General features: G+C 43.2%; 1 protein-coding gene and 1 pseudogene across 4 annotated transcripts in view; both read left to right on the forward strand.

Annotated features, from left to right (window-relative positions):
• The window catches only part of LDB2 (LIM domain binding 2), a 548,706-nt gene that overhangs the window by 256,573 nt on the left and 267,314 nt on the right, over positions 1–24,819 (forward strand). For all 4 annotated transcript variants that reach the window (XM_034442786.3, XM_034442788.3, XM_034442787.3 and 1 more), the window contains exon 2: positions 16,254–16,356. In XM_034442786.3, coding sequence (XP_034298677.1) covers positions 16,254–16,356 — 103 coding nt within the window. The remainder of the gene's footprint in view (positions 1–16,253; positions 16,357–24,819) is intronic.
• LOC148112655 (uncharacterized) lies at positions 9,357–10,504 on the forward strand (annotated as a pseudogene).

Here is a 24,819-nt window from a genome sequence, read left to right on the forward strand (position 1 = left end):
AGGGAAGGGGTGGGGGGTGGCGGTGGTTATTAGAGAAAGTCTTAGTCCTAGGGAGGTCACTGTTCCTTAGATAGGTGGATGTGAGTCTCTCCTATTGAAGTAGGACCCTGGAGTTCAGTCGGGTTTGTTGGTCACATACCTATCTCCCAGCTATGTGGCCACTGCCCTGCCCGCACTGCTTGATGTCTTGGCTGAAGTGGCAATTGAACTCCCCAGCCTTCCGGTTGTGGGAGATTTCAATCTGCCATCGATTGGCGAGACATCAGAGATGGCTCGGGGGTTCATGGCCTTCATGGCGGCCATGGACCTGACTCAGGTAGTGCAGGGCCCAACTCATAGGGGTGGACACACACTTGACCTGGTTTTTCTCTCTGGGCAGTGGATAAATGGACGGGGTAGGGGGGAACTCCATTGCCCCCCTGTCATGGACTGACTATTCTCTCCTTAGACTGGACTTTCAACCCACCAACCCTCGCTGCTGGGAGGCTAAACCAGAAAAATGGTTCCGCCCCAGGCACCTGATGGACCCAGAGAGATTCCTGACAGAGCTTGGGACATTTCCTACTTCCCAATCCCGCGATTTGGCCGAGGCACTGGTAGCATCCTGGGAGCGGGTGGCTGCCGGAGCCTTGGACTGAATCGCACCTTTGCGGCCTCTGACCCAATGCATATCCCGGGTGGTTCCTTGGTTTTCCATGGAGCTCTGGGAAATGAATCATCGGAAAAGACACCTAGAGGAGCGTTGGAGGTCCTCCCAGTCTGAATCTGATCAAACACAGTTAAGAACCCATATTAGGTCTTATCTTGTGGCGATGGAAGCGACGAAGCGGGATCACTTCGCCGCTCTCATTGCATCTGCAGAAAACCGCCCAGCAGCCCTGTTTAGAGTGACCTGCTCTCTTCTCAATCAGGGAGCGAGGGAAGACCTCTTACAGGGCAGAGCTGAGGATTTTGTACAGTTTCTTTTTTCTTTTCTTTTTTTTTTTTATTGAAAAGGTTTTCAAATACAAATTTTTCCCCCTTTTTCCCCCCCTCCCCCCCTCCCTAACCCCCCCTCCCCACCCTTCCCCCCCTGTGACTTCTTCGTAACAAAAAAAAACCCTAATTCATAACAGATTACTTACTCCCTCCTCAAAATACTGACCTTTACTTACTAAAAGTATTATAAATCCCCCTTTATCCATACATTTCAGAAAAGAAGAAGAGAAAAAAAACAAAAAAAAACAAACACATTATACTATAACTATTATAAAATAACTTCTAATTTAGCATAATAGTGTTTTATATCTATACATTATTGCAACAATTCAAAACCACCTTCCACTTTAAAACTATACGATAAGTCCTACTTTAATAACATTTCAAAGCGGGCTCCCCATAAAATCTAATTTAACATTTATTCCACTCTATCCATTTCCTCCACTCCCCTAAATGTATCACTTAAAAATCCCTTTTCTTAAACTAATCAGTCTGTAGCTAGCTTATTCACCCACTGTCTTACAAATTTACCATACACAACAATTCTTGATATCTTTAATTCACTGCCCACACTACTTAAAAATATATATATATATATATTCCATTATATCTAAATAAAAAAAGAAAAGACAATAACTTTAAATTTATAGTCCATATAATATCTTCTTGAAGTCTTTCCACTGGATTGTTAAAACCAACATCCATAATAGGGTAACATAGCTTGCTGATGCAACAGTTTATTCAAGATCTCCAATCATATCTGCCCCCATCAGTAGTAAACATCTTCTTATATATATAAAAGTAAAAACAACCACCCGAGTGACATTATAATTATATTCCATATAATAATAATTGTGGGTTTCATCAGGATTATTAATTTCCATCATCGTATTGGGTAACAACCCGATCTTCTGCATGTCCCAATGTGATTCTCTTGCCTTATAATTCAAGATAATTATAATATATTTATCAACACAAAAAGAAGTTTCAAAGTAGATAATTCAAAACCATCAATTTGAGGCTCTTTCCATGTCCCAAAATTACGGCAATGCAGAGATCTGCCACTATCCTCAGGATGATATTGACCAATATGTCGCCTCCTCTATGTTTTCACATAATCATTCATATTTTAAAATCACTGGCTTCACTGTTGCTTGGGTTAGAAATTTCTATTTTTGTACAACCTATTTCTTTTTTTGTTTTCTTTTTGTGGGTTTGACTTCCATCCTAATTTTTTGTGTCTCGCGTTTCTTTTTTATCCCTTGTATATCCTCTAATTGGTTTCCATGCTTGTCCTTGCCTTGATAAGTCATCACATTAAAATCAGATGGCACTTCTCTCAAATTTGTAGATAATCCAGCTGGGGTATCCGATAAATCCAAAGGCAATTTATCTGGTACAGTCTCTGTCTTTAATTCCAGCTCCTTCTGCTTATCCTGTATTATATCTGAAGACGTTAAATTCATTTTCAACCTATTTTGATAAAATTCTTCCGCTCTTTCAACAGTATTTAACTGGTATCTTTCTCCTTGATATCTCAATATAATACCAACTGGGACGTCCCACCGGAATTGAATATTTCTCCTTTTTAACTCAGACACCAGAAAGCCAAATTTCTTCCTTTCCATTAATATCTTAGGTGGGAGTTCCTTGTAAATCCAAATCTTTCTTCCATACAATTGCAAATTAGAATTGAAGGAATTTTGCACAATTTTATTCCTAATTTCTTTATCTGAAAAATAAATTACCACATCTCTAGGCAATTGCCTTTGCTTGGCAGTCCAGGAGTTTATTCGATAAGCTCTGTCAATCCTACAAAACACTTCCTCAGGTTGAATCTTTAAAATCCCAGCTAGAAATTCAGAAGATATTTTCCTTAAGTCATCTCTGTTATTTTCCTGCAAACCTCTAAGTCTTATTGCATATTCTGTGAAATTATATTGTATCTTTAGAACCTCTTTATCAATCCTCTGTTGCAGATTTTCTACATTACCAGACTTTTGGTCAGCATCCATTTTAAATTTTTCTTCTGAACTATAATCCTGAATATTTAACAAATCATTTTCAATTTTTTGAATTCTATTGTCCAATTTATCTTGAATTTCATCCATTTTTGACTCTAGTAAATTAGTATTTGTATCCAACCGAATCATGAATTCTGACACTTTTAAAATTTTTTGCTGCAAAAAGTCAAACTTGGATTTCACCAATTCCTTAGTTTCCTGCTTAAATTTTTCAAGTTGCTGATTCACAATCTCATCCCTTCTTTCAATCTCCTCTAAGAGAAATTCTATTATATTAAAATCAGGTTTCTGGGACTGAAGAGTTAAAACTTGTTCCTTTAAATTCTTAGTGGGGGAATCCCCCCCACCTATTTGCTTGTCTGACTTCACAAGCCTCAGTGCCATGTTTCCGCCTAAGCAGGCTTTGTTAGAAGAAAAAAAAAAAAAACAAGACAAAAGACTTCCAGCCAGCAACAAGGGAAAAAGAGAAAAACAAAAACAGGAGCGGAGTTTTATCTACAAATGTAGCCAGTGGTATTTATTCCGCTACATTGTAATAATAAAAAACGGAAGAACTTTCCCTCTCAAACTCTTCTCCAGCCGCGGCAGACGCCATTTTAAAAAGAAACTTTTTTCCTCTTTCTCTTCCTCTATTCTCTTAAGTAATTTTTAAAAGATAAGTAAAATACTTGCGCTTCAGTATTACAGGTCCAGCTCACATTTTCTTTGAGTAATCTGTCAAATTCGCAGGCTTGCTTTTGACGCCTAGCTCTGCATTAGCAGAGGTCTCCCAAAGCCCGGAGCAGCGGCTGGGGATATGGGGCATCTCATCCGCTCCATCCCAAAAGTAAAAGAAAAACTTTTGGGACTCTGCAGAGAGTTCTACCCACCCCTGCCGGCTCTATCTCCGTTTCCTCATGGGAACGGAGTTTTTTCGAGCCGCCGTTCCGTTGTGAAGGCGGCTCTGACAGGCAGTGGAAGCTGACGATCCCAAAGGAACGTCTGGCGGCGGCCAGCAGCAAACAGGAAGTCTGTACAGTTTCTACAAGATAAAATCGCTCAGATCTGGACTGGATTGGACTCTGACTGGGCAGAATCCATCAAGGAGACTGGGGCATGTCTTGGGAGTAGTATCTGGGTTGAGTTTGACCCTGTTTCCATCAATGAACTGGACAGGATAGTGGGTAGACTGGGTGCCTCCACGTGTTTGTTGGATCCGTGTCCCTCCTGGCTTGTTTCGGCTGCCCATGAGGTGACTGGGGCTGGATCCAGGCAATTGTCAACACTTCTCTGAGGGAGGGGGTCTTCCCCGCCTCTCTTAAGGAGGCGGTGGTTCGACCCCTCCTCAAGAAGCCTGCCCTGGATCCAGACTCACTTAATAACTATCGGCCTGTCTCCAACCTTCGCCTTATAGCGAAGGTTGTTGAATCCGTGGTGGCGCAACAGCTCCCACAGTTCCTGGAGGAAACGGAGTTCCTAGACCCATACCAATCAGGGTTCCGGCATGAGCACAGCACGGAAACGGCATTGGTCGCTCTGGTGAATGATCTCTGGCGGGCCCGGGATGGAGGTTGTGGTCCATTCTGGTCCTACTTGACCTCTCAGCAGCTTTTGATACCATCGACCATGGTATCTTACTGCAGCGACTTGGGGGGTTGGGGGTAGGAGGCACTGTTTTACAGTGGTTCTCCTCCTACCTCTCAGGTCGCTTGCAGTTTGTATGGGTGGGGGGGCAGAGGTCAACCCGAGGCCCCTAACCTGTGGGGTGCCGCAGGGTTCGGTTCTCTCCCCACTACTCTTTAACATCTATATGAAGCCGCTGGGTGAGATCATTCATGGTTTCGGGATGAGGTATCATCAATATGCTGATGATACTCAGTTATACATCTCTACCCCGGACCACCCCGGGGATGCCCTTTCCGTGATGTCCCGATGCCTGGAGGTGGTGCGGTCCTGGATGGGTAGGAACAGGCTCAGACTCAACCCCTTCAAGACTGAGTGGCTGTGGATGCCGGCACCTCGTGGTCTAGAGGTCCCATCACTTGTGATGGGGGGGGAGGTACTTGTCCCCATTGAAAGGGCCCACAACTTGGGTGTCTTCCTGGATTCCCAGCTGTCGCTGGAAGATCATTTGACGGCCGTGACTAGGGGGGCTTTTGCACAGGTTCACCTGGTGCGCCAGTTGCGCCCTTTCCTAGATTGAGATGCCCTTCGCACGGTCACCCATGCCCTGGTTACTTCTTGCTTGGATTACTGCAACTCCCTCTACATGGGGCTGCCCTTGAGGTGCACCCGGAGGCTCCAGCTGGTCCAAAATGCAGCCGCACAGGTTGTTACGGGAGCTCCCCGTTACTCCCGCATAACATCTCTCCTACGTGAGCTGCATTGGTTACCAGTGGTCCTCTGGATCCGCTTAAAGGTGCTGGTACTTACCTTTAAAGCCCTACATGGCTTAGGTCCGGGGTATTTGCAGGACCATCTCCTACCCGCCTCCCACCATCCTGTCCGCTCTCACAGGGCTGCTCTCCTCAGGGTACTGTCAACCAGACAATGTTGGCTGGCGATGTTCAGGGGTAGAGCGTTCTCTATGGGTGCCCCTGCCCTCTGGAATGAGCTACCCACCGAACTCTGGACGACCCCTGATCTACGCTCCTTCTGTCAAGGCCTAAAGACTTGGCTGTTTCAACAACTGGGCTGAGTCTGATTCTTGGGTTGTATTATTTATTTATCCTGTTTTAATTGGTTTTTAATTAGGATTTTTTATTATTGTATGTTTTTAATTTGTGTTCGCCACCCTGAGTCCTTTGGGAGAAGGGCGGCATATAAATAAATGAAAATAAATAAATAAATAAATAAATAAATAAATAAATAAATAAATAAATAAATACTTCCCAATTTCCCATGGCATTCTTTTACACCTCCAGCATGCTTCCCTTCCCAGATGCCCCCTCCCCCCTGGTTATGACAGTTGTTAGCAAACTTCAAAGAAAGCTAAGATGAGCAGCTGACAGTTATCATTCTCACAAACAGCTTGACCTGCCACTTTGCTATCCCTATTCAGCAAGGGCACTCTATCTGTTATACAAGGATATACCAAAAGCTTTGTGTGTATGGCTCACAGCTATCACCCTGCCAAATTACACAGTTATCCTTACTGCCCTTCTCCTGCAGGATTTTGTGGTAGAGGGAGCTGATAGTGGGACAGCTCAATAGAACAGAACGGCTAAATTGGACATTTAATTTCTGCCTGGAGAGCACAGATTAGAGAGTCTAGATAAGCAACCTGTCCAGATAGACTAGCAATTTGCTTACAGATAGGACAGTATCCAAATTTTAAAAAGAGTACCGTGAAAGACAGCTGCAAAACAAATATTGCATTGAACTAAGCCAGACATTCTAAAATAAAATTGCAATCACAGAAGCACTTACCAAGGATGAAACACTGTTGATTTTCAGTTATATGATTTGCGCGCCATTAGGCACATGGGCCACTACCTTGGTCAACTGGATTTCCTTTCAGTCTTCCTGAACTCACATTGATTAGCTCTTCCCAGCAGTCTCTGGTGGTATGCAAATGCAATGCAGATGCAACCAGTAACTCAGCTCCCAGGTGCCTATCTTGGTCCACTGGACTTCATCTCAGACTCAGTGGTGGGATTCAGCCGGTTCGGGTAAATCAGTAGTTAAATTGCTGGCTGCCAAGAAATTGTCCCTTCCAAGGATCCAACGTGCCCCATTTTGGCTCCCAGGTAAGTGCAGGGAGGCCTACTAGGCCCAAAACAAGACACGGGGGGCGCGTCCCCCCCATGGCCCGTTTTTGCTCCCTGAAGGATGCAGGAGACTGAGTGCTGCCTGTCACACACCCTGGCCATGCCAACCATGGCCATGCCCACCCAGCCGGTCATTAGGGCAAAGAACCAGTTGTTAAATTATTTGAATCCCACCACTGGTCTCAGTCCTCCTGAACTCACAGTGAGCAGCTCTTCCCAGCAGTCTCTAGTGCTATGCAAATGCAATGTCTGAAAGGGACCTAAAATTGAGCTAGCCTAAAATTAGAACAATTAGGATTGTTAACCTAATCCAATTTGGAGGGTTCATGCGCAGAAGCAGAAATGACCTGGAGCTTCATCTTTTTTGCTCTAGCCCCCTGCCTGCTGATTTGATGTGCCTGCAAAGGCACATCCGTATTTAAAGTCTATGGTAAGAGTTGGACTATGGCTAAAAGGTCCCATTTTAATATTTGATGTCAAAGAGTAAAATTTGGGGGAATGTCACAGAAATCTATAATTTAGAGAAGAGACCCTAACAGAAGCTTATATTTCCTAGCTTCCATATTTTCAAGAAAATGGCAACAATGAAATCTAGCAATCTTTTTAAAAAATTCTCTTTTATTTGAACATAGATTTTGGGGGAAAACAACAAGGAAAATTAAAATGGATTTTTTTTAAAAGAAAAATCTCTAGTTAGTTTTTAATGGTCACAGGTAAGTCCTCTTCTGTGGAATTTCTTCTGTATTTTTTCCTTCTTTTGTCCCATGCATTAAATATATCTTTAAAGTACTCTTCTAAGTATTATTTTTTTGTCCATTATTTCAGTGTTGGAGAGCATTAATGCAATGTGAAAGAAGGGTTGCCATGGAAATATCTCATTATTGTTGAATTGGAAAATAATTACTCTGCCAAAAAATCCCAGGTAACCTGTCAGTGCTTGAGTTAAGGATGACTAGGGCAGCCTCTACTCTTTCTCTTTAAAATGGGGGAATATATATATATATATTAGGATGGCTTCATTTTTCTTTCTGTTGATTTATAGCATGAAGATCTGATTAAAAATCTTGGCTAGTGTTCAACTTGTACCTGAAAAGTACACATAAAAAATTTTATGTGAATGTATGAGCTTGTGTGTGGATTCCCTACATAGAAGCCATTAAGGTATTTTCTATAGTTTACTGCAGGTAGAACCACAATCCCCAGTCCACAGACTGGCATCGGTCCGTGGATGCCAGAAACTGGGCTATGCAAACAAACAAAGCCTCATCCACAGAATACAAGCAGCACACAAAACCACACTGCCCTCTGGTCCACAGAAAAACCTCTCCATGGAACCAGGCCCTGGTGCCCAAAAGGTTGGAGGCCACTGACCTAGAATGTTGAGTTGTAAATAAAAGCAATAAGCACATGAAATGAGCAGAAATCAAGCAATTGTTCAACCCAACCAGTGGTGAAATGCTACCAGTTTGCACCGGTTCAGGCAAACTGGTAGTGATAAAAACTACCGGTTTGGGCGAACCGGTAGTAAAAAAAGCTACCAGTTCCTCCAAACTGGTATTTCCAACGATCAGCTGTGCTGCGCAATTTAAAATTGCTAGAAAGCAGAAAATCCTACTTTCTAGTGAATCTAAATCACACAGCACAGCTGATTCCCCCCTCACTGCTCTACTTACCTTCCCAAGCGTCCTTTTGGCATACACTGTGCATGGGCTCATGCGGCGCACGTGTCAGCTTTGGAAGCCATATTAGGCCAGAAGCTTCCATGCTGCCACCTTCTCATGTGTGGCAAAGTAGAAGGGGGGATTTAGTAGAGCGATTGTTGGTAGACATAATAGCATTCTTCCTGTCAGTCAAAGTCAGGGCGATCCGGCATCTGGAGAAGGAGTGGTCGGAGTGCTGAGTCGAGATGGGACAGATGTTGATTGGAGCATGTGATCGACTGAGGAGTGAGGGGATGGTTTTGGGGGTTTTGATTTACTGAGGGAAAACCCGGACCTTTCAGATTCGGGTTTTCCCAGATGTGCCAGTTTCTAGTAAAGAGTAAAGATTAATTTAATTTAATTTAATTTAATTTAATTTAATTTAATTTAATTTAATTTAATTTAATTTAATTTAATTTAATTTAATTTAATTTAATTTAATTTAATTTAATTTAATAATTTAATTTAATTTAATTTAATTCATTTAATTTAATTTAATTCTAGTAAAGAGAACTTTGGAAAATGCTTGCTTCTGCATCTTTACTTGGAGTTGGGGTTTTCTGGAATGCTGACATTAACCTGAATCTCTCTTAAAGCCTAACGGCACCCCATAAGGGGGCTGTTGGGGGTACTGAGCCCCAGCATCTACCTAAATCTTGGGTGGTGCGAAGACTCAGTGAAGATGGAGGAGAAAGGAGAAATTGTAGAGGGGGCCATGGGGACGGATGCTCAAGGAATTACTGAGTCCTTGTTTCTCCTTCTGAGGAAATGGTATGAGCCATTGAGGCTGCAGAGGAAGCCCGAAAGCTGGGGCTTGGCCCAAGGCAGCAGATTCCTGGAAGAGTCACCAGTCTGACCCAGCTCTGGGAGGGGATATGAAGTTGCCCTGTGAGCCAGAGTGGAGAATGGGGACAGCTGTGGGATCCGGAGATTTCTGGGACTGGGACCTGTTGCGCCCAATGCAAAGCCAATCCTTAATTGGGCTCCTGGAGCGTTTTGAATGGATGGAAGTTGAGGTGAGATGGAGATTAGCGTAATTTACATTCACCTTCCCTGATCCAGGACCTGGAGGGAGAATTAGTAGGGTGCAGACACCTCTCTACCCGGCCAGGGGCGAAACGAGTGGATCAGCGCAGCCTGGCCATCCTGCAGCTGTGAGACACCAAACACAGCCAGCATACAAAATGCAAAAAACCCCTTTTGGAGCCCCTTGCCAGCCTGCCTTTGTGCTACCTCCTGCTAAGAGTATACCGCCAGGCTGGGGATTTTATACCGGCCAGGGATGGGTCCAGTGCTAGTGGTATCCAGCGCCATCTGTTCCAAGCTTCCAGGGATCCCCATGGTCCCAATATAGCCCAACAATCCCAGCACAACAGGGGGAACTAGTCCAGCAGCTGGCTGGAGTGCCCCCCCCAGCCGAGCAAACCCGGCTGTTTGCTGGGCTGGAGAGAACAGCTCAGCGGCCGGGCCCCCTCCCCCAGCAGCCGGCTGGAATACAGCAACCAGGAACAGCTCTGCAACAAGTTCCAGCTCACCCAACTGCTACCAGGGGCCCTCCACCCATGAGGCCAACACCACCCCGCTTCAGAGCAAACCTTTGATGGTAGGCCTGCCAAACTGGCTTATTTCCTCAGCAGGGTCTGGGCCCCTGTGGATCAGTACAGAGACCAATACGAGTAAGACTGGAACTTGGTGTCGGCGATTTCCAATGGGATGAATGAGGGGCAGGCTTCTGAATGGATAGCTTAGCTGCACAATGAGGGCGCTGTGGAACTGAATAATGCCGAGGGGTTTATTGAGCTGCTTCGGGCCCGATTTGAAGACCCAGACCGAATAAATGAAAGTGAAGCCACGCTAAAGTTGATGAAGCAAGGTAATCGATCCATAAAAGATTTTGTATGGGACTTTACATGAGTTGCCAGGAATCTGGGGCATTGGCCAGATCGCATACTCCTACACTATTTTAAAGAAGCTATTGATCCGGAAGTCAGAAAAGCTTGTGGGATCCAGGGGGTTCCTGAGCATCTGCACGACTGGTAAGCCATGTCCATAGCTCTAGACAGAGAAATCCACCCCCACAGCAAAGAAGAAATCCACCCCCAGCAGAGAGCGTTATCTAGATGGCCCATTTCAAAGGCTACTGAAATCACCCCTTCTCAACCGGCAGGTGCAATTAAATGCTATTGGTGTGGACAATTGGGACATCGAGCTTCTGAATGCCTGGCCCCAGTTCCACAACAACATCCTGCCTCAGCTGCATGAGGCAGGAGGGCTCCAAGAAAAGCCCCAGACACCAGCCGATTTGCCAGACAAGCTGTAGAGGTTCCCTCCCTGCTGAAGAGAGCAAGGATCCTCCGGCTAAAGAAGCCCCTCCTGGCAAGGCTAGCAAAGATGAAGACCCGATGGTGAGTCCACCCATTCTCCCCTTTTCAATTAAAGTGAAACTGGTGGTGCCAGAGACAGGGAGGCAAGCAGAACTGCCAGCAATAATAGATACCGGCTGCACCAGATGTCTAATTGGACTTCCAGTTATTGAACAATTGGAGATCAGAACAGGAGCCTTAAAGCACCAATTAAATTTCACCAGGTGGATGGAACATTAATTGGGAGGGTCCCCGCAACCCATATTACAGAACTGGTTAAATTAGAAATCGGAAGGCATCATGAACTTATACGATTTATAGTAACCCCAAAAATGTCAGAGTCTGTCATACTGGGCTTGGCTTGTCTGGACAAATGGCCCCCCACCATCAAATGGGAAGATGGATAACTGAAAAATCAGAATAGGGGTTGGCCCATTACCCGCTGGCCCTCCTCCCAATGAGCAGCCTATTCATAACGGCCAGCTGCCAGAAACAGCAGTGGCTTGTTCAGACAGGCCTCCAGGCGAACACCAGATTCCTAAGGTATATACAGATTTAACCAAAGCTTTCAGTGAGGAGGAATGTAACCTCCTCCCCCCTCATCAGCCCACGGATTGCACCATCGAATTAGAACCAGGAGCCAAATTGCCAAGACCCAGGAGGTACTCCATGACACCTGCTGAAATGACCAAGTTGAGGAAGTACATTGACACCAACCTAGTCAGAGGATTCATCGAGCCTGTGAAATCCAGGGTGGCTGCCCCACTATTGTTTAAAGAAAAAAAAAGATGGTACGCTGAGATTGTGTGTCGATTTTAGGGGCATGAACAGCATTTGCATACAAAATAGCTACCCCCTACCACTAATGAAAGACTTGCTGAACCACTTGTCAAAAGGCAAGATTTTCACCAAGCTGGATCTAAGGGAAGCCTACTACCGAGTTCGCATAAGGGAGGGAGACGAATGGAAGACTGCTTTTAACTGCCCCTTGGGCAGCTTCCAATTCCGGGTCATGCCTTTTGGACTCCAAGGGGCCCCTGCAGTCTTCATACAACTGATCAATGAAGTTTTGCATGAGCACCTGTATAAGGGGATCCTTGTTTACCTTGATGACATTCTTATAATCAGCAAAAGTATGGAAGAGCATGTCAAATTGGACAGACAAGTGCTGAAAAAGCTCCTAGTAGCCAAGCTTTATGTGAAGTTGTCCAAATGCGAGTTCCATAAGGAGTCCTTGGACTACCTTGGATACAGGGTGTTGAATCAAGGAATCAAAATGGACCCAGGGAAGGTGAAGGCAGTGTTGGACTGGCAACCCACCCCCCGAACTCCTAAGCAGCTTCAAAGCTTTTTGGGGTTTGCAAACTTTTACAGACAATTCATCCCTGCCTTCACTGAGGTTCCTCTCCCTTTGACAGAATTGCTAAAAACCGATCTGTCCCCCACCAAGCCAAAACCTAGCCAACCCCTAGCTTGGACTGTCAAAAATCCTTTGAACAGTTAAAATGCCTATTTGCTGTGGAGCCAATCCTACAGCACCCCGGCCCAAATAAGCCATTTGTGGTTCAGGCGGATGCGAGTGATGTGGCGGTGGCTGCTGTTTTACTGCAAAAGAATGCCCAAAACAATCTGATGCCATGTGCTTATGTATTGAGGAAGTTAACAGACGCTGAGCGCAGATCAGCAGTATGAGAGAAAGAGGCTTTTGTGGTGCGATGGGCTCTCCTATCCTGAAGACACTTTCTAGAGGGTGTTAATGAGTCTTTTGAAGTATGGACTGACTACTCTCAGCCAAGAAACTGGCAAAGCTGTTTGTGAAACATATCTACTGGTTACATGGGTTTCCAAGGAGAATAATACTGGATCACAGGGTCCAGTTTACCGTTAAGTTCTGGAGAGAGTTCCTACAGTCTATTGGGTCATCCCAGGGGCTTAGCTCAGCTTTCCACCCATCAACTAACGGATCGGCTGAGAAGTTGAACTCAATGGTGGAACAATACATTAGGTGTTATGTAAATTATCAACAAGAAAACTGGGCGGACTTACTACCATTTGCAGAAGTGGCTTATAATAATGCAGTACACAGCAGTACTGGGTTGACTCCTTTTCAGATAACTTGGGCATGGATTTTGTGCTGATGCCTGAGTTGCCTAGAGTGCCGTCCACTTCCATGTCTCTAACAGAATGGATGAACTTGTTGAAAAGGGTTGGGAGAATACTAAAAAAGCTTTAGCGGAATCAGTGGAGAAGTATAAGGCCCAAGCCGACAAATGTCGGTGTCTCTAACCACCTTTCCGAATAGGAGATAAGGTGTGTTTGTCAACCAAGTACCTAAGATTGAGGTTACCTAGCAAGAAGTTTGAACCCAAATTCATAGGTCCCTTCCCTATAGTGAAAGTGATTAACCTAGTGACTGTCCAACTTGCCTCCCTCGCATATTAGGGAAAGTGCACCCAGTTTTTCACGGTAGCTTATTGAAACCAGCAAAAGAATCTAACTTAAGGCTCTTACCAGCTGCTCCCCCCCCTCATTTAGTAGTGCAAGGGGAGACTCATTATGAAGTGAAGAAGATCCTTGACTCTAGACTCTACAGGGGTCGCTTACAATATTTGGTGCACTGGAAAGGGTACCTATTATCTGAAGCTACTTGGGTGAAAAGTTGGGATGTGAATGCTGATATGCTAGTGAAGCAATTTCATGATAAATTTTCTGAGAAACAAAAAAGTCCCCCTGGGGGGGGGAAGGGGGTTAAGGGGTACTGTACAAGATGTTAACCCCTTCTTTTGTGTTTTGTCTATTTTATTTTTCAGGATGTGGTTTTTTCTGCAGGGGGGGGGGGGGCGCCTGTCAGTTTTGGAAGCCATATTAGGCCGGAAGCTTCCATGCTGCCACCTTCTCATGTGTGGGAAAGTAGAAGGGGGGATTTAGTAGAGGGGCTGTTGGTAGACATAATAGCATTCTTCCTGTCGGTCAAGGTCAGGGCGATCCGGCATGTGGAGAAGGATTGGTCGGAGGGCTAAATTGAGATGGGATGGATGTTGATTGGAGCATGTGATCAACAGAGGGGATGGTTTTGGGGGTTTTGATTTACTGAGGGAAAACCCGGACCTTTCAGATTTGGGTTTTCCCAGCTATGCCAGTTTATCTATTCTAGTAAAGAGAACATTGGATAATGCTTGCTTCCGCGTCTTTACTTGGAGTTTGGGTTTTCTGGAATGTTGATAGCACGCTTGGCATGCAGTGCGCATTCGTGACCAGCAAACTGGTGGCAAACAGGTTCAAATTTCACCACTGAACCCAACCCTTTATTAATTTTGAACTATATAATATACAAGGTGTTCCTCAAATTATTACATGTAGGAACTTAGCACTTCAATAGTTGGTCAATTTAAAAAGTTTTATTTAGTTTTATGTTCTATGTAATCCATTAAAAGTCTCTGACTGGCAGGGTACAAATGTACAATAAATAAATAAGTAATTCAATGATTGTTTTTTCTTTCAAAGCAATTCAAGAGGGATTTTATGCTATTTACTTGCTGAAAATATTGAGTTAAAATATATTTTAATATTCTAGTGCAGAATAATCACAATTTTGTAAAAAAAAAAAAAAGTATAACTCAATATTTGTTAGCTAGTTTGCATAGTTCTTCCCTTGTTTTGAATGTCAAGGGTAAATTCACAAGACTTAAGGGTAATTTAAGCTTGATTTAAAAAGAAATACTTCAACTACATTTTGTGATAGAAAAGGACAGGTGTCCGGTAGATGCTATAGTGGTGTCATTGCTCAACTGAAACAAATTAGTTAATTTGTATGATAATGTGTATGTTGTTATTCTACTCTACCACATACACATAGACATACAAATGTGCATAGGATGGTGTGCTCTAAGCAGTGAATGCATTGTATATCTTACTGGTTTTCCCTCATATAAAAAGGAAGGAAGGAAGGAAGGAAGGAAGGAAGGAAGGAAGGAAGGAAGGAAGGAAGGAAGGAAGGAAGGAAAGAAAGATTTATTGAAGTATCTGCAAAACCTGTTTTTTACTTCTACCTGACCCAATTGCCTATGCTTTTGAGATCTTTCTTGGGAAGTGAGACTGGGTGCCAACATTTACAGAAATAGAGGATCATTGCTTGTTCTAGGGTAATATTTCTAGATATTACACCCTGTTTGAAGCGTCATTGCAATGTGACATTTATTTTAGCATAATAAGTATGGCAGCTGAGGTCCCTGGTATTTATTTTAAGCATTCTTTAGTAACCTCACATGAATAAATATTTCACTAACTTGACAACTTGTTCTTTTGCTGTGGTGAAAAAAGAAAATAGAGAAAATAGGATCACACTCACGAGCAGGGCTCATGTTTGTACAAAAAGAGTTAAAATCTATCTTCTTTTTTAATGTACTGAAAGTCTTGCTCAGGGTGTTGCCTGACAAGGTGAAGCACAAATAATAAACTGGAGATGGAATCTATTGCATACTTACATTTATCCTATTTGGTCATTTAATATAAAATTATTCTTTAAAAATATTTGTTTGATATGTTAGCAAATAGCAGTAGTAATAGCACTTAGACTTATATACCACTTCAGAGTGCTTTACAGCCCTCTCTAAGTGGTTTTACAGAGTCAGCATATTGTCCCCAACAATCTGGGTTCTCATTTTACCAACCTCGGAAGGATGGAAGGCTGAGTCAACCTTGAGCCTGGTGAGATTCGAACTGCCACATTGCAAGCAGCCAACAGTCAGGAGAAGTAGCCTGCAGTATTGCATTCTAACCACTGAACCACCAAGGCTCATATGAGATTATAAGTAAGATGCAGGGCATTCTTAATTATTAATAAAGGCATCCTGGATGTATGTGGGTTATAAAAGTCAAGAGGTGCCCCTAAATTGTATGGTCCAGGTTTTATTCCTTGTTTATGCATGAGATACCTTAAGAAGAGCAGGACTTTGATTGCACAGTCCCATCCAATGTCTTTAACTCCTCCTCCCAATGCAGAGGCCCCTCATTATTAGCAATATTAGCAATATTTAAATAATAATAATAAATTATTAAATACTGGGAATCACAGGTTGAATACAAGTTGAATGCTTATGGAAAATGAAATCCATTGAAATCATGCCTGGAGCCCTCAGAGAGATATTTAAAGGAATTCCTCTATATTTGGGAATATAGAATTTATCAGACCTGGGCACCCTACTTTTCCAAAATCCCACCCTGCTTGGAATTGCCTATATTCTTAGATCCTATCTTAATAATTCTTAGCTCCTTGGTTAGAACCTTATTAAATATCTACCAGTCTTAAGATGTAAATCTAACTGTAGATTACTGATATGTAGTAATTTCCCTTTCTTGATATTTAGATAAGAACAGATATTGTTTTTAAAATAGTAAAATATATATTTCCTGTTAAAAGAACATTTTTCTCTCTCTCAGGACAGTGACAACCTGTGGTGGGATGCCTTTGCGACAGAATTTTTTGAAGATGATGCAACCTTAACACTTTCCTTTTGTTTGGAAGATGGACCAAAGCGATACAGTAAGGGAAAAAATATATTTTAATATTTCACTAGCTTGTGGCAGAGCTAAAACTTATCAGTAATGAAGTGAGGAGATATATAAAGTCTTCCTTCAACTGTGGGTTATATTGATTATGAAACTCTTCTTCTGACCAAATTTAGAGGCTAAAGTAAAAATGAAATGAAATGATTCCTTCCAAGCATCCAGTCTGTATTTGAATAAGGAGAGTAAACTTCATATATATGGCATTTATTTGGAAAGCTGAATTGGAGATTGATACAAACATAATGGGCAGGCAGATAATGTGAAAAGAAAGGCTTCTGGTCTATTTCTGACACAAATAAAAGAAACAAGAAAAGCCTGTAAGTGGGAGGGAGCAGTCATAGATTGTTTCCCAGAATATTTCCATAAGCCCAACTCTTTTTAAAAGAGAGTTTCAGTTGCAGAATTTTTATATTATACTGTGTAATCTTATCATGGTACTTTTGATTCATTCTCATCCAGTTCTCAAATAATGGCAAATTATGACTTACAGGTACTTGATGCAAAAGAAAAAAGATATCTCTGGTGCAGTTAACTACATGAGTGTTTTATGCTTCTGAGTAGTTCTTCTGTTATGGTCTTCAAGAGTCAATTCAAAGACTACTCATCATATAAAAAAATAGGAACATTTTTGTATACTTATAAAGCCTTTAGTCTTAAAGCAGGATTCCCTTTCAGCTTGTTTGTCCATTTGACATACCTGAAGCTATTCTAGAACCACTTTTCTGTCTGGGTTTCTGAAATGAAGGGAGGTCCTTAGCAGACCTTAATCATTAAATTATTATTTACTGATATGACATGATTTGTTCTTGCTTTATGGTAGGCCAGCCATCTCTACTTTTCAACATTTTCTTATTATGTGGCAAAAGAAGGAGAATTATCACACATCACATAAATAATTATTGCATCTGCTGATTCTCGCCCAGCCGCACTGTTTAGGGTGACTCGCTCTCTCCTTGATGTAGGGGGAGCGGAGGAGCCCTTACAGGGTAGAGCTGAGGAATTTGTGCAGTTTCTGTCGGATAAAGTTGCTCAGATTCAGATGGACCTGGACTCTGATTGGGCAATTCCAACCAAGATGACCAGGGCAGGTCTTAGTCGTATTCTGTGGGATGAGTTTGAGCCTGTGACTCCTGAGGAAGTGGACAAGGCTGAGGGTGCGATGAGTTCCTCCATTTGTTTGTTGGACCCGTGCCCCTCCTGGCTGGTTTCGGCCAGCAGGAAGGTGACACGAGGCTGGCTCCTGACTTTAGTTAATGCTTCCTTAAGGGAGGGGTCTTTTCCACAACCATTAAAGGAAGCGGTCATAAGGCCCCTCCTCAAGAAGCCTTCCTTGGACCCAGCAGAATTAAAGAACTTTCGTCCAGTCTCCAATGTACCCTTTGTGGGGAAGGTTCTAGAGAAAGTGGTGGCAATTCAGCTCCTATGGACATTGGTTGAAACGGATTATCTGGACCCTTTTCAATCAGACCTGGCTACAGCATGGAAACTGCTTTGATCGCTCTGATGGACGATCTCTGGCGAGCCCGTGATGGGGATCATTCCTCTATTGTGGTGCTACTTGACCTCTCAGCAGCTTTCGACTGTCACTGCGTTATTTTATTTCCCAGCTGAGCTCATTATTTCTGGACTGTCAGACTCTCCGTAGCTTTGCCAACTTCTTATCAGTAAGCTACGTGTTTCCGCATCCACCCACATTCCTTCACTTGCTTCTTCTCTCTCTCTTTCCTTTGTTCTTTTTCCAGCAAGGTCCGGCTAAGAGATAGCCGGCCCGAATTACTTTAAAAAATGTAACAATTAACTTTTCTTAGTTAGTGAGGTGTTTTATTTTCTTTATAACAAATAAATGAGTTTTATTAGAAACCTTCTTCGCGTTTTCTTTATCAGAATAGTGCAACTTGGAATAAGCCTCGATTCATCTCCTCCAAACCAGGGTAATTAGTCCCAGAGCCAAACATGGGATTAATAAATGCCCTGACATTCTGGTAGCACGAGGATGGTCTGATTTATGGCTTTTTCCTTGTTTTTGTTACTTCTGATAAGAGCGCATAGGCAATTAGTTTTTAGCTACTGAGGTACGCTAATTATTTTGCTAAGATGCCGAAACAGAAGAAGAAAAAAGGAAAAATGAAGCATAGAGCTTTATCCTCTTTGGAAGAAGAACAGGAGATAGTAACGCCCTCAAGATTCCAGCCTCTTGCTACGGCTACGCAATTGGAACAAGAAGGTGCCATGGGTGAAGAAGATCTGAAAATGCTTTCGGAAACACATCAAAGGACAGATATCAGAACAGCTGCTTTTGAAGATAATGAACTGCGACTGAGGTCGGTAGCTTTTTCTTCTCAATTTGCATGCTATGAATCTATTCTACCAGAGCCCACAGATTACGATGTGCTTGGTGCCAGGCCAAGAAAGTTTCCACAAACGGCGAAGCTTTTTCACCCCCACGCAGAGAGAGAAGTAATTCATTATTCTTCTCAAAGCCCTGAGCTCACCCAGCGTGAGATGGCCATCAAATCCTATTGTGAGCATGTAAAATATTATGAAAATGAACTGTCTCGATTTAAGAGAGATTTGTTTATGCTTGAGCATGATAAGGAAGAATCCCGTGACTTAAGATTTTCAAAAGAGGCCATCTTGTCTTCTTGCTCAGAGCCAAAGACACTCCCCCTGGTGGATTCTGTGTCAGGCCAATTAAGGCAAAGAGCACTGCATACGTCACATGAAAGTCTCCCTGATCAAGTTACATATAAACCTGCCACGCAATCATTTCTTGAAACTGAGCTGCCCGAAGGTGCAGCACCATCTGCTGGCGAAAGTAATTTACTACAGGAAGCTGAAAGAGAAAGGAGCTTAGATGAACATTTTAAATTACTACAGCAGACCCTGGCAAACCTGTCTCTAACTCACTCAGAGATTCAAGCTGAAACGCCACAAGTGTCTCCACGGGCTCAAACTCCAACACCCCCTGGTGGTGATGGTGCCCTTTTAGATGGAACACAGCAAAGGCAAATGATTGCATCTCCAGCAGGCCACGCCAATATTGCAGCTCAAGCACAAATGGCAACTGGAATACAGCAGATTCCAGTGCATCAGCCACAGCAGCTACAAATGCCTGCATATGTGCCCCAGCCACAAGTGCAAATAGGGCCACCTCCTGGCCCACCTCCAATGGCACAACCAAGACCATTTTTAGGTCCACAACAGGCACAGCAAATACCACAGGCATTCCTGCCAGCACAGCCAGCATACCAAGTGCAGGCTCCTCACCAGGCATTTTCTGTCTCTCCACTAACTGGTGAGTCAAAACTAAAAATGTCAGGACACAATTATAAAGCCTGGGTCAGTGAGATTACACTATTGCTTCTTAGAGAAGGCAGTCATTGTATGGTATTTAACCCACCTGCTCAACCATGGGACTTTGCAATAAGAGATTTAGAGATAAGGGCCCGCACAACATTATTGATGTCCATGGATACTGAACTGCAGGTCACTTTTCCACCAAATACAACAGCCCGATAAATTTGGGCTGAATTGGAAAATTGCTACAGGCCTATCTCAATTGAATCTTCATGTTTACTCATGTCTGAACTCCACGGTTCGAGATTGAAACCTGGTGAACAAATTGGAGGACATTTGACCAAACTGAAAGGTCTGAGAACAGAATTGAGAGAAAGAGGCCATAACATTGAAGATATTCAAATGATCAGCATCATTATTAACTCTTTGAATTATGAATGGAAAGATGCTGTTACAAAAATTAACCAAGTCCCTATTGCTCAACGCACAGTGGACAATGTCTGTAGACTTTTAATTGAAGAAGAGGCATTCATGCTAGCCACACCACACTTGAGAGGACCACCCGCATCAAGAGCTCCAGCTAGGCACCCCTTCCGAGGAAGGACCTATGCTCCAAGGATGCCAAGATGCAACACCTGCAATCGTGTGGGACATGCCACCCGGGATTGTCCCCAACGAGTTCCAGCTCCCGTCACGTACCAGCCCAGAGGAACAGATTCCAGAGGCAGAGGCAGAGGCGGAAGACAAGGTCGTCGTGGTCCCCGGCGTGATCCACAAACTCCACTCGCCACATTGGCTTTAACCAATGATCCACAACCTCAACCAGAGTACGACAGACGACTCCTGTGGACTTTGGACAGTGGTGCAGCATTGCATGTTACCTACAGAAAGGAACTTTTCACAGAGATGCACGAGCCTGAACCAGAACTACGTGAACTTTATTCTTTTTCCAATCATCCTTGTCAGGTCAAAGGAAAAGGAACTGTTTATGTTGAAGAGCTCGATGCATTCATTCCTGATGTTTATTACATACCAACAGCAACCAGTAATTTGCTTAGTCAGTATCACTTGTCTAGAATGTTAAAGTTCCAAGTTCACCACCTTGAAAAAGCAAGTTACATAGTTAAAGATGGAGATATTGTTGCTGAAACCATATTAATTGGTGGTGTTTATTACTTAAAGCCAAAGCCTAAAACACAAACACAGGCAAGTATGCAAACTCCAAAAAGGCAGAGCACAGGCCCAGAGAGAGATGCTCCAGTGAGAGATCCTGTTGCTACCCCTAAGGCTCCTAAAGCCAACAAAAATAGAATTGGTAAACAGGTTGCTCAGAGCAAGCCTGAGGTTCCGCATAAAAATGTTAATGTTGAGAATTCACTAACAGGTAAACCTTTGCATTCCAGGTGTATCCACAAATGGCATAGAAGATTGGGGCATGCCAGTTTCCGTGTTCTTAGGAAGATGCTGGAGTTCGCAAAAGGTTTGGATCTAAAGGGGTGTAAGGTGTTTTTGGATTGTGCTGTATGCAAAAAGGCCAAATCCAAAGCAGCAGCCATTCCCAAACGCGCTACACGCCTGTCAACACGCATTTTTGATTTGGTTCACATTGACATAGTTGGTCCATTCCCGCCATCATTTGGTGGTAGAAAATATTTTCTAACAATTGTTGATAATTACTCTAGATATGGATATGTATATCCTATGAAAGAAAAATCAGAGACCTTTCAGATCTTTAAAGACTTTGCAACCCTTGTTTCTACCCAACACCAAGTTCGCATCGCCAGAATCCAGAGTGATCGTGGTGCCGAGTTCATGTCTCAGCGTTTCCAGGACTGGATGCGTAAGAATGGAATTCTTCATCAGACATCGGCCCCTTTCACACCAGCTCATAATGGAGTCATAGAACGAAGACAAGGGGTACTGCAAACCATGATGCGTTGTCTCCTAGAAGACGCCAACCTTGATAAGATATACTGGGGTGAAGCTATCAAGTATGCAAATTACATTGTCAACCGTACTTGGAGCAGTGTAACAAATCAGACTCCTTTCTTCATGTTGTATGGCTACAAGCCCGATCTTAAAAACATCCATATTTTTGGTTCATATGCTATGGTGAACATTCCCTTAGCTCAAAGAAGAAAAGGAAGTCCAGCAGCAAAGAGACTGAGATTTATGGGCATTGATGATAACTCAAAGTGGAGCAAATTTATTGACTCTAAACATGTAATTGTGATTTCCCAATCTGCTAATTTTGAAGAAGATATTGACTGGTCCAGGATTCATTCCAATGATCCTGGAGTTTATTTTCCTAGAGATGATACTGCTGATGCTACGCAGATTGATGATCAAGATTCCACTGATTCTTCTCAACCCGATGTTCCGTCTTCGTAAGCCGCGGATGCTGATGCTAGCGACGAAAGTGAGGACGAGGACGAAGCAGAAGAAGACTGGACAGTTGTTCCGAGATGTTCCAAGAGGGTCACAAAAGGAATCCCTCCACAACGATATTCTTGGCAACTGACAAAAGCACCCTTGCCTTTGATTTGCAATGTTACACTTCCACCTGATAATTTCACGCAAATCAAGCAGCTCCCTGATTCAGAGCAAGACAAATGGTATGATGCAATGCAGGTTGAAATGGACAGTCTAAAGAAACTTAAAGTATTTACACCTGCAAAACCTCCAGCAAACAAAAAGGTCATTGGCACTCGATGGGTCTACAGAATCAAAAAGAAACCAAATGGTGAGTCATTGTACAAGGCCAGACTTGTAGCTCAGGGTTTCGCTCAACGTTATCCTGAGGACTACACAAATACTTACTCACCGACAGTCAGAACTGAGAGTGTAAAAATTGCTTTAGCAACTGCAACTATCCTTGGTTTAGAAGTTTTCCAGTTTGATGTTGACACGGCTTATCTACATGCAGACCTAGACGAAGAGATCTACGTGAGAAGTCCTCCAGGATTCCGACAGCAAGAAGGGGATACCTGGTTCCTAAACAAAAGTCTCTATGGTCTGAAACAATCTGGTTTAATGTGGTATTTATGTCTTACTGACAAACTAAATTCAATGGGCTTTATTAAGTCCGAAACTGATGAGTGCGTGTTCACAAAAAGATCTAACAATGCATATGAGATAGTTCTTGTTTATGTTGACGATATTGTTTATATTGGTCCAAATAAGCAAATGAGTGAAATTTTTGCCAAAGCTTTGCAGAGATACTTCACATTGAAATCATTGGGTCACATTAGCACTTATTTAGGTGTTCGGATTGAAAAAACACAGAAGGGGTTTAGTCTTTCACAAGAAGATAAAATTGAACAAGTTTTGCATCATTGCAACATGAAAGATGCTAACACAACAAAGACACCCATGCAAACAGATTTTCACAACTTGACACAAGAAGAAAGTCCTGAGTTCGAGGATCAAACACTTTATCGTTCAGTCATTGGGTCACTGTTATACATTAGTAGTTGGATCAGACCCGACATTGCACTTAGTGTTAATCTCTTATCTCGACACGTAGGTAAGGCAAAACAGTTTTCATTGGACATGTATTAAGAAATTATTGAGATACCTAAAATACACCAAACATATGAAGTTATTGTTAGAACCAACACATACTGATTATGCAGAATTATGTTGTTATGCAGATTCTGATTGGGCAAGTGATAAGAAATCACGTAAAAGTACTTCAGGTTATATGATGTTCTTAAATGGATGTCCTGTTTATTGGCAAGTACGTAAACAGAATTTTGTTTCTTGTTCATCTACTGAAGCTGAATATGCTTGTGTTTCAGATGCATGTAATTCCCTAACTTGGTTTGATGCTTTAGTCACAGATATCTGGACACACCCGATCCGACCGATCACCGTGATGGAAGACAATGAATCGGTGGTTTATATTTCTGAATCTCATTTTACAGGTTCTAGGTCCAGACACATTGACATCCGTTACCAAAACATAAAACATTTAGTGAAAAAAGGTTTTGTCAAAATGCAATATGTATCTACACATGATCAAATTGCTGATATGCTCAACAAACCACTTCCAGCAGCTCAACACGAGTATCTGCGTGAGAAGATGTGCCTTATTTGATGATGAACTGATATTCGCTCAACTGGCAAAGAAGGGGAATGTCACTGCGTTATTTTATTTCCCAGCTGAGCTCATTATTTCTGGACTGTCAGACTCTCCGTAGCTTTGCCAACTTCTTATCAGTAAGCTACGTGTTTCCGCATCCACCCACATTCCTTCACTTGCTTCTTCTCACTCTCTTTCCTTTGTTCTTTTTCCAGCAAGGTCCGGCTAAGAGATAAGAGTCGGCCCCTAGGCCCCTCATTTGTGGGGTGCCTCAGGGCTCGGTCCTCTCTCCCCTTCTATTCAACATCTACATGAAATCGCTGGGGGAGATCATCCGACGATACGGGGTGGGATATCAGCAGTATGCCGATGATACCCAGCTGTATATCTCCACCTCGCATCATTTCAGTGAAACAGTGGATGTGATGTGCCAGTGCCTGGAGGCTGTGAGAATCTGGATGGGAGTCAACAGGCTCAGACTTAACCCAGACAAGACCAAGTGGCTGTGGATATTGCCTCCCAAGGACCATGTCGATTGTCCATCCTTAGCCCTGGGGGGGGGAGAAGCTGTCCCCCTCAGAACAGGTTCGCAATTTGGGTGTCCTCCTTGACCCACAGCTGAGATTAGAGCAACACCTGGCAGCTGTGGCTAAGGGGACCTTTGTACAGGTTCGCCTTGTACACCAATTGTGACTCTACCTGGATCGGGAGGTTCTTCTCATGGTCACTCATGCCCTTGTGACCTCACAGTTAGATTATTGCAACGCGCTCTACATGGGGCAACCCCTGAAAAGTGTTCGGAGGCTACAGTTGGTCCAGAATGCAGCCGTTTGAGCGGTCGTGGGTGCACCTAGGTACTCCCACATTACACCAATCCTCTGTGAGCTGCACTGGCTTCCTATCGATCTCCGGTCACAATTCAAGGTGTTGGTTATTACCTTTAAAGCCCTATATGACTTAGGGCCAGGCTATCTTCGAGACCGTCTTCTACCGCATAGCTCCCAACGACCGGTAAGATCCCACAGAGTTGGCCTCCTCCAGGTCCCGTCAGCTAAA

Source organism: Pantherophis guttatus, chromosome 8 (assembly GCF_059756535.1).
Source record: "Pantherophis guttatus breed Tessera chromosome 8, ASM5975653v1, whole genome shotgun sequence".
Lineage (NCBI taxonomy): Eukaryota > Metazoa > Chordata > Lepidosauria > Squamata > Colubridae > Pantherophis > Pantherophis guttatus.